The 22,528-nt window shown below is 46.6% G+C and overlaps 1 protein-coding gene across 2 annotated transcripts in view; it reads left to right on the top strand.

Moving 5' to 3' along the window:
• LOC121879794 (glutamate synthase [NADH]-like) overlaps positions 1-22,528 on the top strand; it is a 78,668-nt gene that overhangs the window by 18,341 nt on the left and 37,799 nt on the right. For both annotated transcript variants that reach the window (XM_042386584.1, XM_042386583.1), the window contains exons 3-5: positions 3,095-3,225; positions 12,020-12,024; positions 21,403-21,524. In XM_042386584.1, the coding sequence (XP_042242518.1) occupies positions 3,095-3,225; positions 12,020-12,024; positions 21,403-21,524 (258 nt within the window). The remainder of the gene's footprint in view (positions 1-3,094; positions 3,226-12,019; positions 12,025-21,402; positions 21,525-22,528) is intronic.

The raw sequence follows: 22,528 nt of genomic DNA, 5'->3' as shown, positions 1-22,528 counted from the left end.
CGTGTTAGGGTTTAGAACTTGAGATTACGTTGAGAAGAGAGAGAGAGAGAGAGAGAGAGGTATTGAGAACTCGAGAATGTAAACAAACTTGCCCTGTACTGGAATCGTTTTCAACCAATCAGACTTTGTTATGAATTCTTCCGTATATCAACACTATGTACAGTTCCCTTCACTAGTGCGTTTACAGGGGCTCGTCAGGTTGTGTGGCAACGTTGTGTTTGTTTACATTCAACAGAAGGAAGCTCATAATAGTAAACACCACTATGGAATCAAAGGTAAACAATATTAAATCAAATATCTCAAAGGTAAACAATATTAAAACAAATATCTCAAAGGTAAACAATATTAAAACAAATATCTCAAAGGTAATGATTTGTTAGGAATGTTTATATGAGGAGCCCCTGTAAACGCACTAGTGGAGGGGACTGTACCTCTTTGGGTAACTATGGCACTTATTATTATTACTATGGTTATGATATTGATTTAATATTGGACTGTTATTTGAATATATATAATTTGTCATCTCTCTGTCTCTCTGTCTGTCTGTCTGTCTGTCTGTAGGAATGTCCGAATGTTTGTATAGTGCGCAGGTAGAGCATTCCGCCACAGCCAGGAAATTCATATAGGTAAAACGGATCACGTCAAATGCTCTCTCATTATTGCCCACGTGAACCAGCCAGAGTTGAACAGGTACACATACTGTACACACCCACACATACATACACACTGGTACACACACACACACACCCATTGGCACCACACACACCACATTTTTACCCCTTCTTGGCTAACGTTTCTCTAGTTTAGTTATTATTATCGACTAAGATACAAAACCTTAATGTGTGTGGTGTGGTGTATATAAGTCTGTCTGGCAGTTGTTGTGGTGTGTCAGCTGATTTGGGGAGGGAGGGAGTGAGTGGGATATCTTGGTTATTCTGGTATCCCTGCCACACCTCTCACTTAGCCTATGGTTGCTCTGTATTCCCTGTACCCTCCTCTCTCACTTCTTCCCCCCCCTCTAGCTAAGGTATGGTAGCGCCTCGGTGATTTATTGGACGTTAATTGGATTACCTGAAGAAACTCCTCCCAGGTGGGCTAGGGAGTGGGGTTCTTCAGGTGGAGTGGGCTGGGGAGTGGGATTCTTCAGGTGGAGTGGGCTGGGGAGTGGGGTTCTTCAGGTGGAGTGGGCTGGGGTGGGGTTCTTCAGGTGGAGTGGGCTGGGGAGTGGGGTTCTTCAGGTGGGAGTGGGGTTCTTCAGGTGGAGTGGGCGGTGGGTTCAGGTGGAGTGGGCTGGGAGTGGGTTCTTCAGGTGGAGTGGGCTGGGAATGGGGTTCTTCAGGTGGAGTGGGCTGCAGTGGGGTTCTTCAGGTGGAGTGGGCTGGGAGTGGGGTTCTTCAGGTGGAGTGGGCTGGGGGTGGGGTTCTTAAGGTGGAGTGGGCTGGGAGTGGGGTTCTTCAGGTGGAGTGGGCTGGGAGTGGGTTCTTCAGGTAGAGTGGGCTGGGGAGTGGGGTTGTTGTAGACTACTGTAGGAACCGGGTACTGATATCACCACCCCTGCTGCTGCTCATGGGATTTTAATATTCTCCTCCCCTCCCTCCCTCCTCCCCCCTCCCCTCCCCTCCCTCCCCCTCCTCCTCCCCCTCCCCCTCCCCCTCCTCCCTCCCTCCTTCCCCCCTCCTCCCTCCCTCCCTCCCTCCCTCCCTCCTCCCTCCCTTCAAAAACAACACGTATTTCAAAGATTCCACCTAATTTCTAAACACCGTGTGGCTACTATCGGTTGTACTGGAGATAATAGCCCCCCCCCCTCCTACACCTCCACCTAGTGTGTTGTGGCACCTAGTGAGTACTGTTGTGGTTGTAAGGTGATGGTTGTTGACTTATTAAGGGACATGTGACAGGTTTATTATTATTATTATTATTATTATTATTATTATTATTTTATTATTATTACATTAAGCATTTTTCGAAGTTTAATTTTGAAGCTGTAAGTGCGTTTGTCGTGTTCAGGTTAAGAAGTTTTTAAAGTATGTGTGTGTGGAGTAAATATGTCCACAGGTAACCTACTTAATTAACCCGCATTACCTGCCATTCTCCACTCACACACACACACACACACACACACACACACACACAGAGTCTATAATAATAATAATAGTGAAAATCTAATCCAATTGTCTTTTACGTCAAGTGAGTAAATTATATACGCAGTTAGGCAAGTGTTATGGTAGTAGGAGTTACTGTGTCACCCGGTGTTTGTCATCCTCTGTGGCATTTCCTCCCCAGGTGTCGTATGTGGGTCACCCCCTGTGTGTGACATAGATAGACAGACAGACATGGAGATAGACATGCAGACATAGACAGATAGATAGATAGACATGCAGACATAGACAGATAGATAGATAGACATGCAGACATCGACAGATAGATAGATAGACATGCAGACATAGACAGATAGATAGATAGACATGCAGACATAGACAGATAGATAGATAGACATGCAGACAGATAGATAGATAGATAGACATGCAGACAGATAGACACAGACACTCACAGCCAAACAGAGAGACACACACACACACACACAAACAGATAGACAGAGACAGCGAGAGACAGAGCTCATACATATCCGCCTATATGTCTATCTGTCTGTCTGTCTGTCTGTCTCTCTCCTCTGTGTGTTTTCCCTCTGTCTGTCTGTCAATATCAACTACTGCTCTAGGTGGTGGGATGTTGGACGGTATACTGGTATTTATACTAGTTAATCAGGGTCCATTGGCTGAAGTTACCCCCTCTGTAATGTGAACCGGTGAGGCAAGGTGTGACGCAGTGTAAGATCGGTATGGCATAGTGAGGCAAGGTGTGACGCAAGGTCAAGTTATGTACACTTTCATTTGAGTAGACTAAGCCAGTTTAGTACAATCAGCCATGCACTGTACACTTTATTTTGTACATTTAGTCAGCCATGTACACTTATTTTTGTACTCAATAGGCCAGCCATGTACAGTAAATTCTGTACTCAATAGGCCAGCCATGTACAGTAAATTCTGTACTCATTTACCTGTACTGTACTAATTCACGGTCTTGTTTACATCAGGTTGTTCGTGACGCAGAGAGGCTTGCGTCACGTATGAAGCACAGAGGCGCCTGTTCCTGCGACAATGATACCGGTGATGGCGCTGGGCTGATGGTCGCCATCCCTCATACCTTCTACAGCAATATTCTACAGTAAGTGTCTTGTATTTTGGAGTTGTGCTTTACTCTTATAATATCCTTCACTCCTACAACCTCCTTCACTCCTACAACCTCCTTCACTCCTACAACCTCCTACACTCCTACAACCTCCTACACTCCTACAACCTCCTTCCACTCCTACAACCTCCTTCACTCCTACAACCTCCTACAACCTCCTACAGCCTCCTACAACCTCCACATCCTACAACCTCCTACAACCTCCTACACTCCCCAACCTCCTTCACCCTACAACCTCCTTCACCCCACAACCTCCTACAACCCTACAGCCTCCTACAACCTCCTTCACTCCTACAACCTCCCACACCCTACAACCTCCCTACACTCCTACAATCTCCTACAACCCTCCCACACCCTACAACCTCCCTTCACCCTACAACCTCCCTACAACCTCCTACAGCCTCCTACACCCTTGCACAACCTCCTACACCCTACAACCTCCTACACTCCTACAACCTCCCTACACTCCTACAACCTCCCAGCCTCCTACACCCACAACCTCCTACACCCTACAACCTCCACACCCCACAACCTCCTTCACTCCCACAACCTCCTGCCAACCTCCCACACTCCTACAACCTCCCACACCCCTACAACCTCCTACACTCCTACAACCTCCTACACTCCTACAACCTCCTACACTCCCACAACCTCCTACAACCTCCTACAGCCTCCCCACACCTTGCCAACCCCTCACCCTACAACCCTCCCACACTCCTACAACCTCCCACACTCCCTACAACCTCCTACATCCACAACCTCCCCACAACCTCCTACAGCCTCCTCCCACACTCCACAACCTCCTGCACTCCTACAACCTCCCCACACCCTACAACCTCCCTTCACTCCTACAACCTCCTACAACCCCCTCACCCCTACAACCTCCCTACACCCTACAACCTCCCACACCCTGCACAACCTCCACACCCTACAACCTCCCCACACCCTGCACAACCCTCCTTACAACCTCCCACAGCCTCCTACACTCCTACAACCTCCTACACCCCACAACCTCCTACACCCTGCAACCTCCCCACACCCTACAACCTCCTCCACTCCTACAACCTCCTACAACCTCCTACAACCTCCTACACTCCTACAACCTCCTACACTCCCACAACCTCCTACACCCACAACCTCCTTCACTCCTACAACTCCCCTGCCAACCTCCCCTACAACCTCCTACACTCCTACAACCTCCCCACATCTTGCATAACTCCTTCACCCTACAACCTCCCTACACTGCAACCTCCTCCTTCACTCCTACAACCTCCTGCACTCCTACAACCTCCCCTACACTCCTACAACCTCCTCACTCCTACAACCTCCTTCACTCCTACAACCTCCATAACCTCCCTACAGCCCCTCCCTCACCCTACAACCTCCTTTCCACCCTACAACTCCCTACACCTCCTTACAACCTCCTTTCACTCCTTCAACCTCCTCAACCTCCCACAACCTCCCACACCCTACACAACCTCCTCCTTCACTCCCACAACCCTCCTTCACTCCCTACAACCTCCCACACTCCTACAACCTCCTTCACTCCTACAACCTCCACTCCTACAACCCCTCCTTCACTCCTACAACCTCCTTCACCTTGCATAAACCTCCTTCACTCCTACAACCTCCTTCCACTCCTACAACCTCCCTTCTCACCCACAACCCCTTCACTCCTACAACCTCCTTCACCCTACAACCCTCCCCTACACTCCCACAACCTCCTTCACCCCACAACCTCCACAGCCCTACAACCCTCCTACACCCTACAACCTCCTTCACTCCTACAACCTCCTACACCCTACAACCTCCTTCACCCTACATAACCTCCTTCCACTCCTACAACCTCCTTCACCCTACAACCTCCTACACTCCTTACAACCTCCACACCCTACAACCTCCTACACTCCTACAACCTCCCTACACCCTACAACCCTACAACCTCCTCCTACAGCCTCCCACAACCTCTTTCACTCCTACAACCTCCTTCACCCTACAACTCCTCCCACAACCTCCTCAGCCTCCCTACAACCTCCTACACTCCTACAACCTCCTTCACCCCACAACCTCCTACACCCTACAACCTCCTTCACTCCTCACAACCTCCTTCACTCCCTACAACCTCCTTCAATCTTGCTAACCTCCTACAACCCTCCCTACAACCTCCTACAACCTCCCTACACTCCTACAACCCCTACACTCCTACAACCTCCTTCACTCCCTACAACCTCCTACAATCTCCCCACAACCTCCCTACACCCTACAACCTCCTTCACTCCTACAACCTCCTTCACTCCTACAACCTCCTCCTACAACCTCCTACAACCTCCTTCACTCTACAACCTCCTACCTCCTACAACCTCCTTCCTCCTACAACCTCCTACCTCCTGCCTCCTACCTCCTACAACCTCCTGGCCTCCTTCACTCCTGGCCTCCTTCACTCCTACAACCTCCTTCACTCCTACAACCTCCTTCACTCCCTGCAACCTCTTCACTCCTACAACCTCCTTCCTCCTACAACCTCCTACCTCCTGCAACCTCCTACACTCCTACAACCTCCTACAACCTCCTTCCTCCTACACATATTCCCTCCTACAACCTCCTTCACTCCTACAACCTCCTTCACTCCTACAACCTCCTGCCTCCTCCTGCCTCCTACACTCCTACAACCTCCTACAACCTCCTTCACTCCTGACCTCCTTCACTCCTACAACCTCTACACTCCTGCCTCCTACCTCCTACAACCTCCTTCCTCCTACAACCCCTTCCCACTCTACACACACACACTCCACTCACTTAAAAACAGTGAATATATACAACATGTATACACCTCATAAACGATATACTACACCCAGGGCAACATACCACCTCCAACGATATATCACCGGACAACATACCACATAACAGCAGCCAACATACAACAACCTACCACAGAACCCACGGACAACATACCACATAACAGCAGCCAACATACAACAACCTACCACAGAACCCACTGACAACATACCACATAACAGCAGCCAACATACAACAACCTACCACAGAACCCACTGACAACATACCACATAACAGCCAACATACCACAACACGCCAGCACCAACCTACAACCACTGACAACATACCATAACAGCAGCCAACATACAACAACCTCACAGAATCCACTGACAACATACCGCAGCAGCAGCCAACAGCAACAACCTACCACAGAACCACTGACAACATACCCCAGCCAACATACAACAACCTACCACAGAACCCACTGACAACATACCCCAGCCAACATACCCCAGTCAAACATAACCATAATATATGTTGGTGTTCTTAAAAATCTTATGACAAAATTGTACAAGTAAATAGGTTGATTGTGGTTGTTGTGTTAACAAATTATACAGGTAGAAAAAGTTAGGTTGATAGTGGTTTGCTTTATATAAGTAAATGGGTGGAGAAAATTTGGTTGATTGGTTGTGTTGCATTGTGTGGTTGGCTCAGTGCCCGCTAGGACTGACGGCTGGTTGATGACGTGAATAACAAAGCCTTCATGTTGGCATTACTATGTCACTATGCAACCTGTGACACTGCGTAGTATTGCCTGGCACTGTGGAGAATTACCTTGGCACTGTATGGAATTACTTTGGCACTGTGGTCTAAGGTATACTGTGTGGAATTAGCTTAGCACTATATTCTGTGGCACTGTCCATAATTACCTTAGCACTGTGTACAATTACCTGGCACTTTAATCTGTGGCACTGTCCTTAATTACCTTAGCACTGTGTACAATTACCTGGCACTTTAATCTGTGGCACTGTCCTGAATTACCTTGGCACTGTGTATACTTGCCTGGCCACTGAACCCAAAGCATTCTGCCCCCGAGAGAATCATTACCTGCCTCTCATTACTGACACACTGGCCAGGTAGGGCACACGGCACTCCTGGTTCACTGCACTTTCCTATCCACCCGTGCCAATACCCAAGCACGAGTGGGCCATCTGGCACGGGTGAGAGGGTTGGGTAGGGGTGAGTAGGGGGTAGGGGTTAAAGTAGGGGGCGAAGGGGTAGCAGTAACCTCTTTCTGTTCTCTTGGGGGACTGTCACCCCATCTGTATTTAACCTTCCTGAAATACCTGTAATAATTAGGCCGCCTCCTGGAACACCTGTCGTATTGATCAGAGAGAGAGAGAGAGAGAGAGAGAGAGAGAGTCATTGGGTATAGTGTAGTGTCATGGTTATAATGTGGGTGTCAGAATACTTGGCACTGTTCTTTACTGTCATTGACCCCAGCCACCCCTTTGATACTGTGGCACCCTCCCCCCTTAGACACTGTACCACCCTCTCCACCATTGACACTGTGCCACCCTCTCCTCTTTAACATTATGCCACCCCTCCCACATACTAACTACCCTTAACCCTAACCACGTCACTGCCTTGTTCACGTGACAGACTAATGGGGATGCGTTATCGCCTTTTATAACCAGACGTGACACATAGAGAGCTGATAGCGTCATTCATTATACACAAACTGTCGTCGGAAAATAGGCGAATGCAAGTCAATTGTTTATGTCGTGTGTGTGTGTGTGTGTGTGTGTGTGTGTGCGCCACCGGATGCACCATGTTCCCGGTGATAAATATAGCCACTTTTTAATACCACCACAGTCAAGGGCGTTTATTCCACGTGTCAGTAGGTATGATGGCAAGATGTGGTGTTATGAATCTCGGGTTTTTGGTAGGTAGTAGCTGTGAGTAATGCCCTCCACTTGTGCGTTTACAGGGGCTCATCAGGTGTTGTGCAGTGTGGCAACGTTGTGTTTGTTTACATTTAACAGAAGGAAACTAACAATAGTAAACACTACTATGGAATCAAAGGTAAACAATATTAAAACACATATCTCAAAGGTAAACAATGTTAAAACAAATATCTCAAAGGTAAACAATATTAAAACAAATATCTCAAAGGTAAACAATATTAAAACAAATATCTCAAAGGTAATGATTTGTGGAATGTTTATATGACGAGCCCCTGTAAACGCACTAGTGGAGGGAACTTGATTGTTGGCACCCTCACACACGTATTGGTCTTGTGGTAATTCATTTATTTTGTTAAATCGTCATTCTCTCTCTCTCTCTCTCTCTCTCTCTCTCTCTCTGTATTTTTCTGTAGGTCTGTTTTCTCTACTTTTCTGTCTCTCTCTCACACACACACACACACACAATGTCAGTATTATCACATTTAGAACACTCATCCTCACACACACACACACACACACACACACACAATAGTTTACCTTCCCAGAACACAGGGGTAAGCAGTACGTCGACTCAGTGACCGCGATGTCTCTGGGAATCGTGTGTTGCGCCAGAGTTGTGTCCTTGGTTAACGCTTATTGCACCACACACACACACACGTGGAGATTAACCCCTCATGGATTTAACCTAAGATTAACCTAGCCAAGACAAACCTAACCTACGATTAACTAACTCCAGCCAAGACAAACCTAACCTAACCTAACCCCACGATTAACCTAGCCAAGACAAACCTAACCTAACCCCACATTAACCTAGCCAAGACAACCTAACCCACAGATTACCTAGCCAAGACAAACCTAACTTCCAACCTACGATTAACCTAGCCAAGACAAACCTAACCTACGATTAACCTAGCCAAGACAAACCTAACCTAACCTACGATTAACCTAGCCAAGACAACCTAATCTAACCTAATAGATTAACCTAGCCAAGACAAACCCAACTCCACGATTAACCTAGCCAGACAAACCTAACCTAAATCCCATTGATTGTGAAGCCAAGACATAAACCTCATCCTACGATTAACCTAGCTAAGACAAACCTAACCTAACTCTACGATTAACTCTAGCCAAGACAAACCTAACTCTAACTCAAGATTAACCTAGCTAAGACAAACCTAACTTCACGATTAACCTAGCCAAGACAAACCTAACCTTACCTTACCACACCTCACCTCACCGCATCTCACCTCACCTCACCCTAACCTAACCTAACCTAACCTACGATTAACCTAGCCAAGACAAATCTGTTCTAACCTAACTTAATCAATTGTACTCAGACCTAATTTAACCTTACCTCACCTAATCTAACCTAACTTACCCTAATCTAATCTAACCTAACGCGTACTTTAAGCCACACTAATCTAACACATGCAGCCCAAGTGTACACATATACACACACACGTAACCCAAACATACGTAACCCAAACACACACACACACGTAACCCAAACACACACACGTAACCCAAACACACACACACACACACGTAACCCAAACACACACACACACACACACACACGTAACCCAAAACACACACACGTAACCCAAACACACACACGTAACCCAAACACACACACACACGTAACCAAACACACACACACACACACACACACACACACACACACACACACACACGTAACCCAAACACACACACGTAACCCAAACACACACACACACGTAACCCAAACACACACACACACACACACACACACACACGTAACCCAAACACACACACGTAACCCAAACACACACACGTAACCCAAAACACACACACACACGTAACCCAAACACACACACACACACACACACACACACACACACACACACACGTAACCCAAACACACACGTAACCCAAACACACACACGTAACCCAAACATACACACGTAACCCAAACACACACACACACACACACACACACACACACACACACACACACACACACGTAACCCAAACACACACACACGTAACTCCAAACACACACACGTAACCCAAACACACACACACGTAACTCCAAACACACACAAACACACACACACACACACACACACGTAACCCAAACACACACACACACACACACACACACACACACACACTGCAACCCAAAACACACACACACACACACACACACACACACACACAATACAGAGTAGGATCCAGGATAACAGATAATAACTTATACTAAGAGCCCCTCACCAGGTAGAGACCTCTCAACCTAATCACTAACCTGTGACCTGCCAGGTAAGATTGGGACTCACCTGACGTCACCTTATCAGCCCAAAAGTAGGGTAGGTGATATAGGTGCTCTTAACAGGTAATCATAGCCCAGGTCACCTAAACATTAGAAATTATAGGTGATGTAGAATGATGCCTTGAGGATTATAGGTGGTGTAGAATGATGCCTTGAGGATTATAGATAGTGTAGAATGATGCCTTGAGGATTATAGGTGGTGTAGAATGATGCCTTGAGGATTATAGGTGGTGTAGAATGATGCCTTGAGGATTATAGGTAGTGTAGAATGATGCCTTGAGGATTATAGATAGTGTAGAATGATGCCTTGATATTCATGCATGACTGTATGAGTGTGTGAAGTAACCTGTACTTAAGTGTGTCTGTGTGTGTTGGAAAGTTCTTGTCGGATCACCTGAAGATTAACCCCCCTAATACTATATTGGGTGGGTTAGGTTAGGTTTTGGTGGTTAAATAAGGTGAAATAATCTGGGGTAGACGTTCTTCAGGTGACCCCCCAGGTGAGTCCTCATGTGTTAAGGTCGTGTTCACCTGACCCGTTTCATTGTTCGCTCATCCGGCTTCGACACACACACACACACACACACACACACACACACACGCGCGCGCACACACCTCATGTTATCTTATCAACGATTTAATTTTCCTGAATTAATTTGTTGACATTAAAACCACATATTGAGAGGCGATGTATTAATGTAATGCATCTAGGATTAGCCAACCTAGATTACCATAGATTAGATTAAAACAGATTAGATTAGGTTAGGTTAGGTTAAGATAGCTTAGGTTAAGTTAGGATACATTGTTACCATAGATTAGGTTAGCGTCAGGGTGGTCATTCTTCAGGTGATATAAGCTGGGGTGGTCATTCTTCAGGTGATATAAGCTGTTGTGGTCATTCTTCAGGTGATATAAGCTGTTGTGGTCATTCTTCAGGTGATATAAGCTGTTGTGGTCATTCTTCAGGTGATATAAGCTGTTGTGGTCATTCTTCAGGTGATATAAGCTGGGGTGGTCATTCTTCAGGTGATATAAGCTGGGGTGGTCATTCTTCAGGTGATATAAGCTGTTGTGGTCATTCTTCAGGTGATATAAGCTGGGGTGGTCATTCTTCAGGTGATATAAGCTGGGGTGGTCATTCTTCAGGTGATATAAGCTGTTGTGGTCATTCTTCAGGTGATATAAGCTGGGGTGGTCATTCTTCAGGTGATATAAGCTGGGGTGGTCATTCTTCTACCTGATGATAATGTAATAATATATCAGGGTTCCCACACTACCGGGAAAACGGGGAAAAACAACTTGATTATGAGTTAAGTTCCCAATGTTAATCCGGGAACTTGGTGTAAGAGTTTAGGGAAATATTGAGTTTCTTAGAGGAGTTACGTGTGATGTCCTCCTGCTCCACCTGCTCCACCTCCACCTCCTGCTCCACCTCCTGCTGCTCCACCTCCTCCTGCTCCACCTCCACCTCCTGCTCCACCTCCTCCTCCTCCTCCTCCTCCTCCTCCTCCTCCTGCTCCTCCATCTCCTCCTCCAGCTCCTCCTCCTTCTCCTCCTCCTCCTCCAGCTCCTCCTCCAGCTCCTCCTGCTCCTCTTCTTTGATGTCTAGTCAGTGTTGGAGGAAGATCTGTATAGTGCATTCATGAGTACGCTGATCACACACACATACAGGTTTCTGGGGCAGATCAGATGGAACTTGTATGAGCTGATCACATCTCAGGGAGGGCGAGAAGCATGGTGTGTGTGTGTGTGTGTGTGTGTGTGTGTGTGTGTGTGTGTGTGTGTGTTTCAGCCCCTCCCCATACATTATAGTGCAGGTAGAGTGTGAGGGTAACGACAGATAGATACACACACAGACAGACAGATAGATAGATATAGATAGATAGATAGATATAGATAGATAGATATAGATAGATATATATAGATAGATATATAGATAGATATATAGATAGAGGGAGAGAGAGAGAGCGCAGGAATACCTGGAGGTGTGTGTGGTGGGGTCGGTCACCCGGAGTCCTCACTACTGCTCACAAGGTCTTAACACACTCACACACACACACACACACAGTCACACACACACAGTCACACACAGTCACACACACACTCAGCCTTCTGGCTGCCAAGCTCTTTCAATAAACCGTTAATTATTATTACACACACACACACACACACACACACACACACTCATAGTCACCGGCGGGCCAGCACATCACCCCAGGCGCTGGCTCTCCTCTGGGCTGTTTCCAGGAAGTTCACCCCACCTGTCTGGCCCCTGGGTGATGGCGGCGCCTCTAGCTGGTGTTTCCTCATTATTCCCGGTAACTTTCCTCACTTCACCTCAACCTAACCCAATTTTACCTCGCCTAACCTAACCTCATCTCGCCTAACCTCACCTCATCTCGCCTAACCTCACCTAACCCGACTTCAACTAGCTTACATACGAGACTTTAGATCACCTGAAGATTAGGCACCCTAGTTAATGTCACCTGAGAATTTAACACCCTAAGTTAATTTCACCTGAGAATTTAACACCCTAAGTTAATTTCACCTGAGAATTTAACCCCCTAAGTTAATTTCACCTGAGAATTTAACACCCTAAGTTAATTTCACCTGAATTAACACCCTAAGTTAATTTCACCTGAGAATTTAACACCCTAAGTTAATTTCACCTGAGAATTTAACACTAAGTTAATTTCACCTGAGAATTTAACACCTAAGTTACATAACATAAGAACATAAGAATGGAGGAAACTGCAGCGGGCCTATTGGCCCATACTGGGCAGTCCCGTTTACACCAACCCTATTGCTCATATGAGCATCAACCTGTTTGAAGCTAATTCAGCGTATTCGAGTTAATGATGATATTTGGTAACTTGTTCCATTCATCCACTACTCTGTTTCCAAACCAGTGTTTACCTATTTCACGCCTAAATCTAAATTTGTCCAATTTAAAACCATTGTTACGAGTTCGCTCCTGGTTGGATAATTTGAGTACCTTTGTAATGTCCCCTTTGTTTAGCCCTGCCTTCCACTTATACACCTCTATCAGGTCGCCCCTCGCTCTACGTCTCTCAAGGGAGTGCAGATTAAGATGCTTTAACCTGTCTCTATACTCAAGGTTCCTAATGCCCGGGATTAGTCTTGTCATTCTCCTCTGAATTCTTTCCAAGGATTCTATATCCATTCTGTAATACGGTGACCAGAACTGAACTGCGTAATCCAGGTGTGGTCTCACAAGAGCAAGATACAGTTTTAGGATGACCTCGCTAGTCTTGTAACTAACACTCCTTTGTATGAACCCAAGTACTTTATTAGCCTTGTTACGAGCAAAAACACATTGTTTACTTGGCTTAAGGTTCCTACTTATCATTACTCCTAAATCTCTCTCGCAGTCGGATTTCTCTATGGCATCGTTGTTCATCTGGTATCTGGTTTCCCTGTTTACATTTCCTATACTGAGTACTTTACATTTGTCGATGTTGAATGTCATCTGCCATTTTTCAGACCATTCGAAAAATTTGTTTAGATCCTCCTGTAGTTTTGCCGAGTCCTCGTCAGATTTGATAACACGTCCTATTTTAGTATCATCAGCAAATTTACTTATGTTGCTGTCTATGCCGATATCTATGTCGTTTATGTATATAATAAACAATAATGGTCCAAGTACTGAGCCTTGGGGAACTCCACTTGTGACGTTGCTCCAATGGGACTTAGTGCCGTTAATGCTCACTCGCTGTTTTCTGTCCTGTAACCACGCCCTAATCCATTTAAGGATGCCACCTTTGATGCCATGAGCTTCTACCTTTCTAATTAGTCTTTCGTGGGGGACTCTGTCGAAGGCTTTGCTAAAGTCGAGATATACCACATCATAATTGTGCCCCTCGTCCACTGATTCAAAAACTGATGAAAAGAATGTTAATAGATTAGTTAGGCAAGAACGTCCGCTTGTGAAGCCATGCTGGGAATCATTGATCAATCGGTGCTTCTCCAGGTGATTTCGAATAGAGTTTGAAATGATTGCTTCCAGTAATTCACCTGAGAATTAACCCCCTAAGTTAATTTCACCTGAGAATTTAACACTAAGTTAATTTCACCTAATGATTAAAACCCTAATCCTACCTGGAGGGGGGGGGGTGCTAGATTAGGATTAAGATGTTATCAGGTGGATTAATCTCTGGGGTATTTGATCTTCAGGTAATCCCATTCTTATCAAGTGAAAATATCTCATCTATATCTGAAACGACACAAAGATGGACTAAATCACTAAACTCCATCAATCTACACTTTGGCTGTACCAGTTACGAGGGTAATTGGTTGTTAGGGGTCTGGGGTGACATAGTTCAGAAAGATTCATATTTTCACCAATTGGAAAAAGGAGAATGTGTGTTGCTTGGTGTATTACATGTGTTGTCTGGTAGTGTTGTTGGGGTGCCACTGTTGACCCCCTTACCTCCCACCTCCCCTCCCCCCTTACCTCCCACCATCCCCCTTACCTCCCACCACCCCCTTACCTCCCACCACCCCCCTTGCCTCCCACCCCAAACCCTAGACCTATACCCAAATACCATGGAGATAGAAGACTGCCCAAGCCAGACAGAGTATTGGGCACACACACACACACTCACACACTCACACACACTCACTCACTCACACACACACACACACACACACACACACACACTATAGACAATGCTAGCCCTGAACCGTACTACAGTGTTAGGTGTTAACTTTACTAAATGTACTGTTCATCTTTAACTCTTTAGCACCTGAGCTGTTTAGGGTAGAGTCTGAGGCTACACGTACTGTACAGTCTTTTAACACCAGGTAGAGTTAATGTTACCATCATTAACACTGATAATAATAATAATAATAATAATAATAATAGTAAATAATAATAATAAAATAATAATATAAATAATACAATAATAATAATAAATAATAATATAAATAAGGTTAAAAATAATAAATAATAATAATAATAATAATAATAAACACTACATCAACATATAGAATACAGTACAGGTCTATGAAGGAACAGTAACAGGACAAAGTAACAGTAACTTCTTGTGTGTACTGAAGGTGTTTGTGTATAAGTAGCAGTGTGGGTGAGTTTTATTTTGGGCTGTCGAGTGGTGGGGCATATATAGTGGTGGGTGTGGCTTTACCGTCCCGTCCCGTCCCGTCCCGTCCCGTCCCGTCCCACCTCACTCCTCAGTTTCCCTCAGGTAGAAGTGAAGGGTCGAGAATGTATAGTTGTATTTTTGTTTAGTTTTGGGATTAAGGTTTGTGTGTGGGGGGGAGGGGGAGGGGGTACATGGTGAGGGAGGATCTGAGTATGAGAGGAAAAAATGAGGCGCTTGTGTGTGTGTGTGTGTGGATCGCGTGAGGTGCCAAGTGTGTGTGGATCGCGTGAGGTGCCAAGTGTGCCAGTCGGTATAAAATAAAGGCACTACACTGCTCTGCCCTCCAGCTGTAATAGTAAAAGTTGACCTGTCTTGACCTCACTTGGCAACTCTCACTTGATATTGTCGAGTTCTACCCATTTACTGTGTTATCGTAACCATTTGTCTATTATCCCTGAGTATTAATAGAATGACGTCTATTATCCCCGAATATTAATAGAATGACCTCCATAATCCTCGAATATTAATAGAATGACGTCTATTATCCCCGAATATTAATAGAATGGCGTCTATTATCCCCGAATATTAATAGAATGACCTCCATAATCCTCGAATATTAATAGAATGACGTCTATTATCCCCGAATATTAATAGAATGACGTCTATTATCCCCGAATATTAATAGAATGACGTCTATTATCCCCAAAGTATAGATAGAATGATAGACATTGATGTTATTCGACCTCTTGTCTCCTCACAGCTTCCGGGATGGTGTCTAGGGTGCCACCGGTCTAGTCTTGGCACTGTGTGTGTTAAGCCACGTGGTGCCTGGGGAGTGTTCACGTGGTCTCGTATCTGGCTTACCTGGGGCTTAGTTGTGTGTTTCTCTTTAGTTATGTGGCTTTTCTCTCTCTCTCTCTCTCTCTCTTTGTATTACTCGGGTCTTCAGTATTTACAGGTAACACCAAGACGTAGGTAGTTGAAGATAAACCATATCTTTTTATTTTTATGACGACTGAGGTTATTGGACGTTTAAGGACCTCTCCTGGTTTGGTTACGTTTGGGTTGGGTGGTGTGGGGTTGGGTTGGGTTAGGTGGGGTTGGATTAGGTTTTAGTCAATCTACTGGAAAGTTAACCCCTCCGAGAAAAGATAGTTGTTTGAGTTACTGTTCATATTGCTGGCACTGTTGTTGTTACTGGCACTCCTATTAATGGCACTGTTGTTGTTACTGGCACTCCTATTGTTACTGGCACTGTTGTTGTTACTGGCCCTCCTATTAATGGCACTGTTGTTGTTACTGGCACTCCTATTAATGGCACTGTTGTTGTTACTGGCACTCCTATTAATGGCACTGTTGTTGTTACTGGCACTCCTATTAATGGCACTGTTGTTGTTACTGGCACTCCTATTGTTTTGTTGTTCTGGCACTCTATTAATGGCATTTTGTTACTGGCCTCCTATTAATGCTGTTATTTTGCACTCTATTAATGGCCTGTTGTTTTTGTTTGTTTTTTAATGGCACTGTTGTTGTTACTGGCACTCCTATTAATGGCACTGTTGTTAGCACTCTTGTAATGGCACTGTTGTTGTTACTGGCACTCCTATTAATGGCACTGTTATTACTGGCATCTATTAATGGCACTGTTGTTGTTACTGGCACTCCTATTAATGGCACTGTTATTACTGGCACCTATTAATGGCACTGTTGTTGTTACTGGCACTCCTATTAATGGCACTTTTGCTTGGTGTTGTTACTGGCACTCCTATTAATGGCACTTGTAGTTAATGACAAGAATAATTCCAATAACAATAAGAAACTACCACAGTAACTAGGACATCATAACCCTGTATGTCGCAGGTATTCAAGTGGCTGAGTCACTGACCTACCTTAGTGAAGTTGATTACAGTTGATTACAGTTCTTAGTACAAGTTGAAGAGGTTAGTACTCAGGTCGTGTACTGTGCGTGGTAATGTTATCTCTGGGGGCATTGTACTCATTGGCGCCAAGAGTCTGAGTGAAAGTGTGTGTGTGTGTGTGTGTCTGTCTGTCTGTCTGTCTGTCTGTCTGTCTCTGTCTGTCTCTGTGTCTGTCTGTGTTTTAAGTGGATGTGTTTTAGTATGTATATGTGCCTGTACGTGTGAGTCGTTGCGTGCGTCCGTGCGTGGTTTGAGTGTGAGTGAGTGTGGTTTGAGGTGTGAGTGCGTGTGTAGCCCCCAGCTTCCAGACGTCCATTCCATTTAAGGTCACCTACGAGCGGCTGCATGATAGCACGGTTTGTTAGTAGTGAAGATAGTGTTTTTTAATTATCGTGTAAGTTGGCAGCCCTGCAGTTACTGGGTCGTGACACGTTTTGGATGCAGTGTCGTGTTTACATTGGTTGTCCCCTCCACCACCACCCTTCCCTACTCCTCCCTACCTCCACCCCACCTTCCCCCCACCCCACTCTCCCCACCCCACCGGGTTTCTTTCTCAACCTTCATCTCCCTCCACCCCTCCTTCCCACCTCCCATCCCCCCTCTTCACCCCAATCCCCTCCCCACTCCACCGTCCCCCTCCCCACTCCACCATCCTCCCTACCCCACCATCCCTCTCCCCCACCCACCATCCTCCCCACCCACCCCATCACTGCATATGATAAGATTTTCACTGTGTTGCTAATTTTGACTCTCTCTCTCTCTCCTCTCTCTCTCTCTCCTCTTCCATGATGGCCACCTTATGAAGCTGCTGCCTTAAGTTACAACTCGGTGTATGTTTATATGTATTTATTTCCAGTTTAAATATGGCGAGTTAAAATTTGGTAGGGAGGTGCGGGTGTGTAAGGTGGATAACTCAGTATTGGATAAACCGGATTGTGTTACATGGATTACTAGATAGATCAAGGTTAATGGGATGTCTTGTAAGTCAACATCAAGATCTATAACAAATGTTGGGTTAGTGTGAGTCACCAGTGGTCATCACAAGTCTTTAGTGCTGATAGGGAAATAATTTGTTCGATCTACCAGGGAAATGATTCTTGGTAATGGGGGGAATACGCACGCACGCACACGCACGCACACGCACACGCACAGCACGTCTATGTTAAAGCCCATCTCAGACATAAGCCTCTGAGGTCATGGTCTCCACACATCCCTAAACAAACACATACACTCTCTCTCTCTCTCTCTCTCTCTCTCTCTCTCTCTCTCTTTTATTTTTTATTTCTCACTTCTCTTTCATTCTCTCATTCTCTGCTTCTTTTTCTCATTCATTCATCCACTCAGCATATTTGCCACAGCAACTGGTCATGTCCTGCCGTCTAGTTGGTGAGCGAGAATCAGTTCAGCAGTTGAGTCAGGTGGTGTTGCTGGCTCACCTTGTCCCGATGCATTCTTACATGCTCACTGTTTACACCTCTACCCACCCTCCACCCCTCACTCCCCCACCCACCTCACCCCTCCACCCCTCCCCCCACTCCCCCACCCTCCTCTACCCCCTCCCCACCCCCACCCCCTCATCTCTACCCCCTCACCCCTCCACCACCTCTACCCCTCACCCCCCCACCCCCACCTCCCCTCACCCCCACCCCCTCACTTTCACCTGCTTGGCAACATTTGCATGTCCATTTTAGTGGTGGTCTCCTCCTCCAGCCAACTAACACTCACTTTCAGGAGGTTTTTGCCCTGGTGGTGATGTTGGTGACGTGGCCTCCTCACACCCGAATCTATTGGGGGGGAAAGTCAACCTAACCCAGCCCAGTGGTCAGGATTGTGGTAGTTGTCAGGGTAGGGTTGGTGTTTAGGGTAGGTCACGGTAGGGTAGGGTAGTTGTGAGTGTAGGTCAGTGACTGCTGGTCTTCCCTTGTTGTGGTCATGCAGGAGCCAGTTTATACAGTGACGGTCAACATTATTACTCGGTGTTTAGTCTTTTGAAACACACACACACACACACACACACTACTGCTTTGCTGTCACTCGGAATCGAGTATGACGATCATCCAGCTCTGATACAACGATATGAGTTATTAAGGATGTCACCTTCGTTGGCGAGTTCTGAGGTGACTAAAGAGGCCGATACGGGACCCGCAGGGTCGATCACAGATGTTGCACATGTGGAGGGCTACATCTAGTGCGGGAGGGGTGGCGGAAGCGTCTTTCCGGCGTTGGCGCTCGTCTGCCTCGTTATACAGTCGGGCTAACTCGAAAGTATTGACACCTTCTCGTGGTGCTCCTCCAAGCGTTACGGTGTGGAGTAATCGTCTCCCAGGTGAGGGGGTCGATTTGGCACTTTTTTCAGGTTTATCTTAAGACTATCCTTATACCCTTTCAGTTGCCTGCCAGCGTTACGTTTACTATTCGTTAGGTGACTGTAAAGTAACTGTCGCCCGTGTGGGTAACATGGTCAGTCCAGCGTAGTTGTTCATGGATAATGGTAGCCTCGCTGCTCCTACACACTAGTATACCTAATGGCCACACTGTAAAGAAGTATCTCCTTATATTCGTCCTCCATAACACCTTGGCGAGATTGAAGTTGTCCCATCTCGTGTTGGTGACGCGTGACACCACAAAAAATCTATCAGGTCAGGTCATGTTAGGACAGGATAAGGTCATGTCAGGTCAGGTCAGGTATATTGTATGCCTGAGATCCGCTCTATTGTGTCTTGTCTGAAGAGATCTGCCCTAAGGTTCTCAGTCTACCTGGGTAATAGAAACAATTTAGCTCACGTATGATTCTTCGCTCCGTGTTGGAATATTTGTAGTGATGTTGTGTCTAGGAGGGGAGGGACATGGTAGCCTCTCTCTCTCTCTCTCTCTCTCTCTCTCTCTCTCTCTCTCGTGATAATTGACTTTCTGATATACTGTCTTCTATATTATAATGTTATTGCTCTTGTCACAACTAGTAACCACCAGTCAAGTTAATAAGGCTGCTCATCTCACACGTACACTATCACCCTGAGACCAGCTTACTAACTCAGTTTTATTGCAACATCAGTATTACCTTGTGCAAGACATTGATATGTATGGTGCATGAAAATCACACTTCGTTGATCTAATGAATACTGTTGGGGTGGCGGAGATTCTGACGACGGGAGAATTTGTTGTTAGAGGTAAGGTTTATTATGCTTACTGTGTGTTGATTAAATTGCGCCTTGAACAGTAAAACCTCGATATAACGGATTATAACTGAGGAGAGTCCGTTGTATCGAGGGTCCGTTAGATGTGGAACCTCCATTTAACGAACTGAATAGAGATGAAAGTCCATTATAACGAGGGTTTGTTTAATATGCAACCTCTACTTAAGAGACTATAACAGAGGAAAGGTCCGTTATATCGAGGGTCCGTTAGATGTGAACCCCCATTTAACGGATTATATGGCGAGAGAAGTCCGTTATATGGAGGTTTTAACTGTATACAAATAAAATCATCTGGGTTAGGTTAGGGTACGATAACCTTAACTTGCAGGACGATGACTAACCCTTGGGGACGATAACTTCACGCCGGGCACGATGACAACGCCCAGGGACGATGACTTAACCCTTGGGGACGATGACTTAAGCCCTTTGGGGACGATGACTTAACCCCATGGGGACGATGACTTAACCCTTGGGGACGATGACAACGCAGGACGATGACAACGCCAGGGACGATGACTTAACCCCTTGGGACGACGACTTAACGCGGGACGACGACAACGCGCAGGGACGACGGCTTAACGCGGGGACGACGACACTTGCCAGGCGCGAGGCAACGCCCTTGCGACGACAACGCGGGCGACGACAACGCCCAGGGACGACGGCTTAGCCGCGGGGACGACGGCAGTGAGGACGACGACAACGCCAGGGACGATGACTTAAGACTTTGAAATTCTCGCGATTATACAAGATTCAATGGGTTTTTAATACGATATGTTTCATTGTTTTTGTTGACACATTGTTGTTATTGTGTTGACAGTCATTGTTGTTGTTGTTGACAGTCATTGTTGTTGTTGTTGTTGACGGGAGGGCATGGAGTGTCGTTGCCTGAGCCTGGACGCTACGCTACAGGCATCTTCTTCCTGGACAAGACTCACCACCAGGAGACCGAGCAACTCTTTGATGACCTCGCTGCTGAACATAACCTCAAGGTAGGCTACATCACCTCTTCTTGTCAGTGTATTGGTGTAGGAGGTTATGGGGTGGGTGTAAGTGTGTGTGAATGGGAACGGTGTAGGTATGTATGTATGGGAAGAGTGTTGTGTGTGTATTTATTTATGTATGTATGGAGGATGGGTGTAGGTAGGTGTGTGTGTTAGCCAGCCAGCCAGGCATGTGGGTACACCTTAAAGTAGCCTTTTCGCCCACTCAAAACTCTCCTCCCGCCATTCTTAAACTCAGGAACCGGATTCTCAGTGACCCACCTCCTCCATCGCCAGTGACCCCCCCATCTGTTCCCAGCCCTCACACCATCCTGGCCCTCACCAGCCCCTGGCCCTCACCAGCCCCTAACAGCCTCACGCCAGCCCTGGCCTCACACAGCCCCTGGCCACCACACCAGCCCCTAGCCCTCACCAGCCTAGCCCTCACACCAGCCCCTAGCCCCTCCACCAGCCCCTAGCCTCACAGCCCCCTAGCCTCACACCAGCCCCCTGGCCCTCACACCAGGCCCCTGGCCTTCACCCAGCCCCCTGGCCTCCACCAGCCCCCTAGCCTCACACCAGCCCCTAGCCCTCACACTCAGCCCCCTAGCTCTCACCAGCCCCCTGTCCTCAACACCAGCCCCTAGCCCTCACACCAGCCCTAGCCTCACCCAGCCCTCTAGCCCCTCCACCAGCCCCTCGCCCTCACCAGCCCCCTAGCCCTCCACCAGCTGCCAGTCCTCATGGCCTGAATATATTTTTAGAGAGTAGTAGATATATAAAGTATTTGACCGGCCTTACTGGGGTCTTTTTCCGAGTGTCTGTGATCGTCACTTTCTTCCCTGTCTGTCTGTCTGTCTCCTATCCCTCTCCCCCCCCACCTGCTCTCTCTCCTCTCCCCCCTTTCTTTTCCATTCCTTTCCTCTTTCTCCCCTTTCCTCTCTTCTCTTATCTTGTTGGTGGTGTTGTGGTGGTGTTGTGTGTGTTGTGTGGTGTTGTGTGTGTGTGTGTGG

Source organism: Homarus americanus, unplaced genomic scaffold (genome assembly GCF_018991925.1).
Source record: "Homarus americanus isolate GMGI-L3 unplaced genomic scaffold, GMGI_Hamer_2.0 scaffold42643, whole genome shotgun sequence".
In the NCBI taxonomy this organism is placed as follows: domain Eukaryota; kingdom Metazoa; phylum Arthropoda; class Malacostraca; order Decapoda; family Nephropidae; genus Homarus; species Homarus americanus.
Note: the sequence above shows the minus strand (reverse complement) of the source record. Positions and strands in the feature narration are given on the sequence as shown.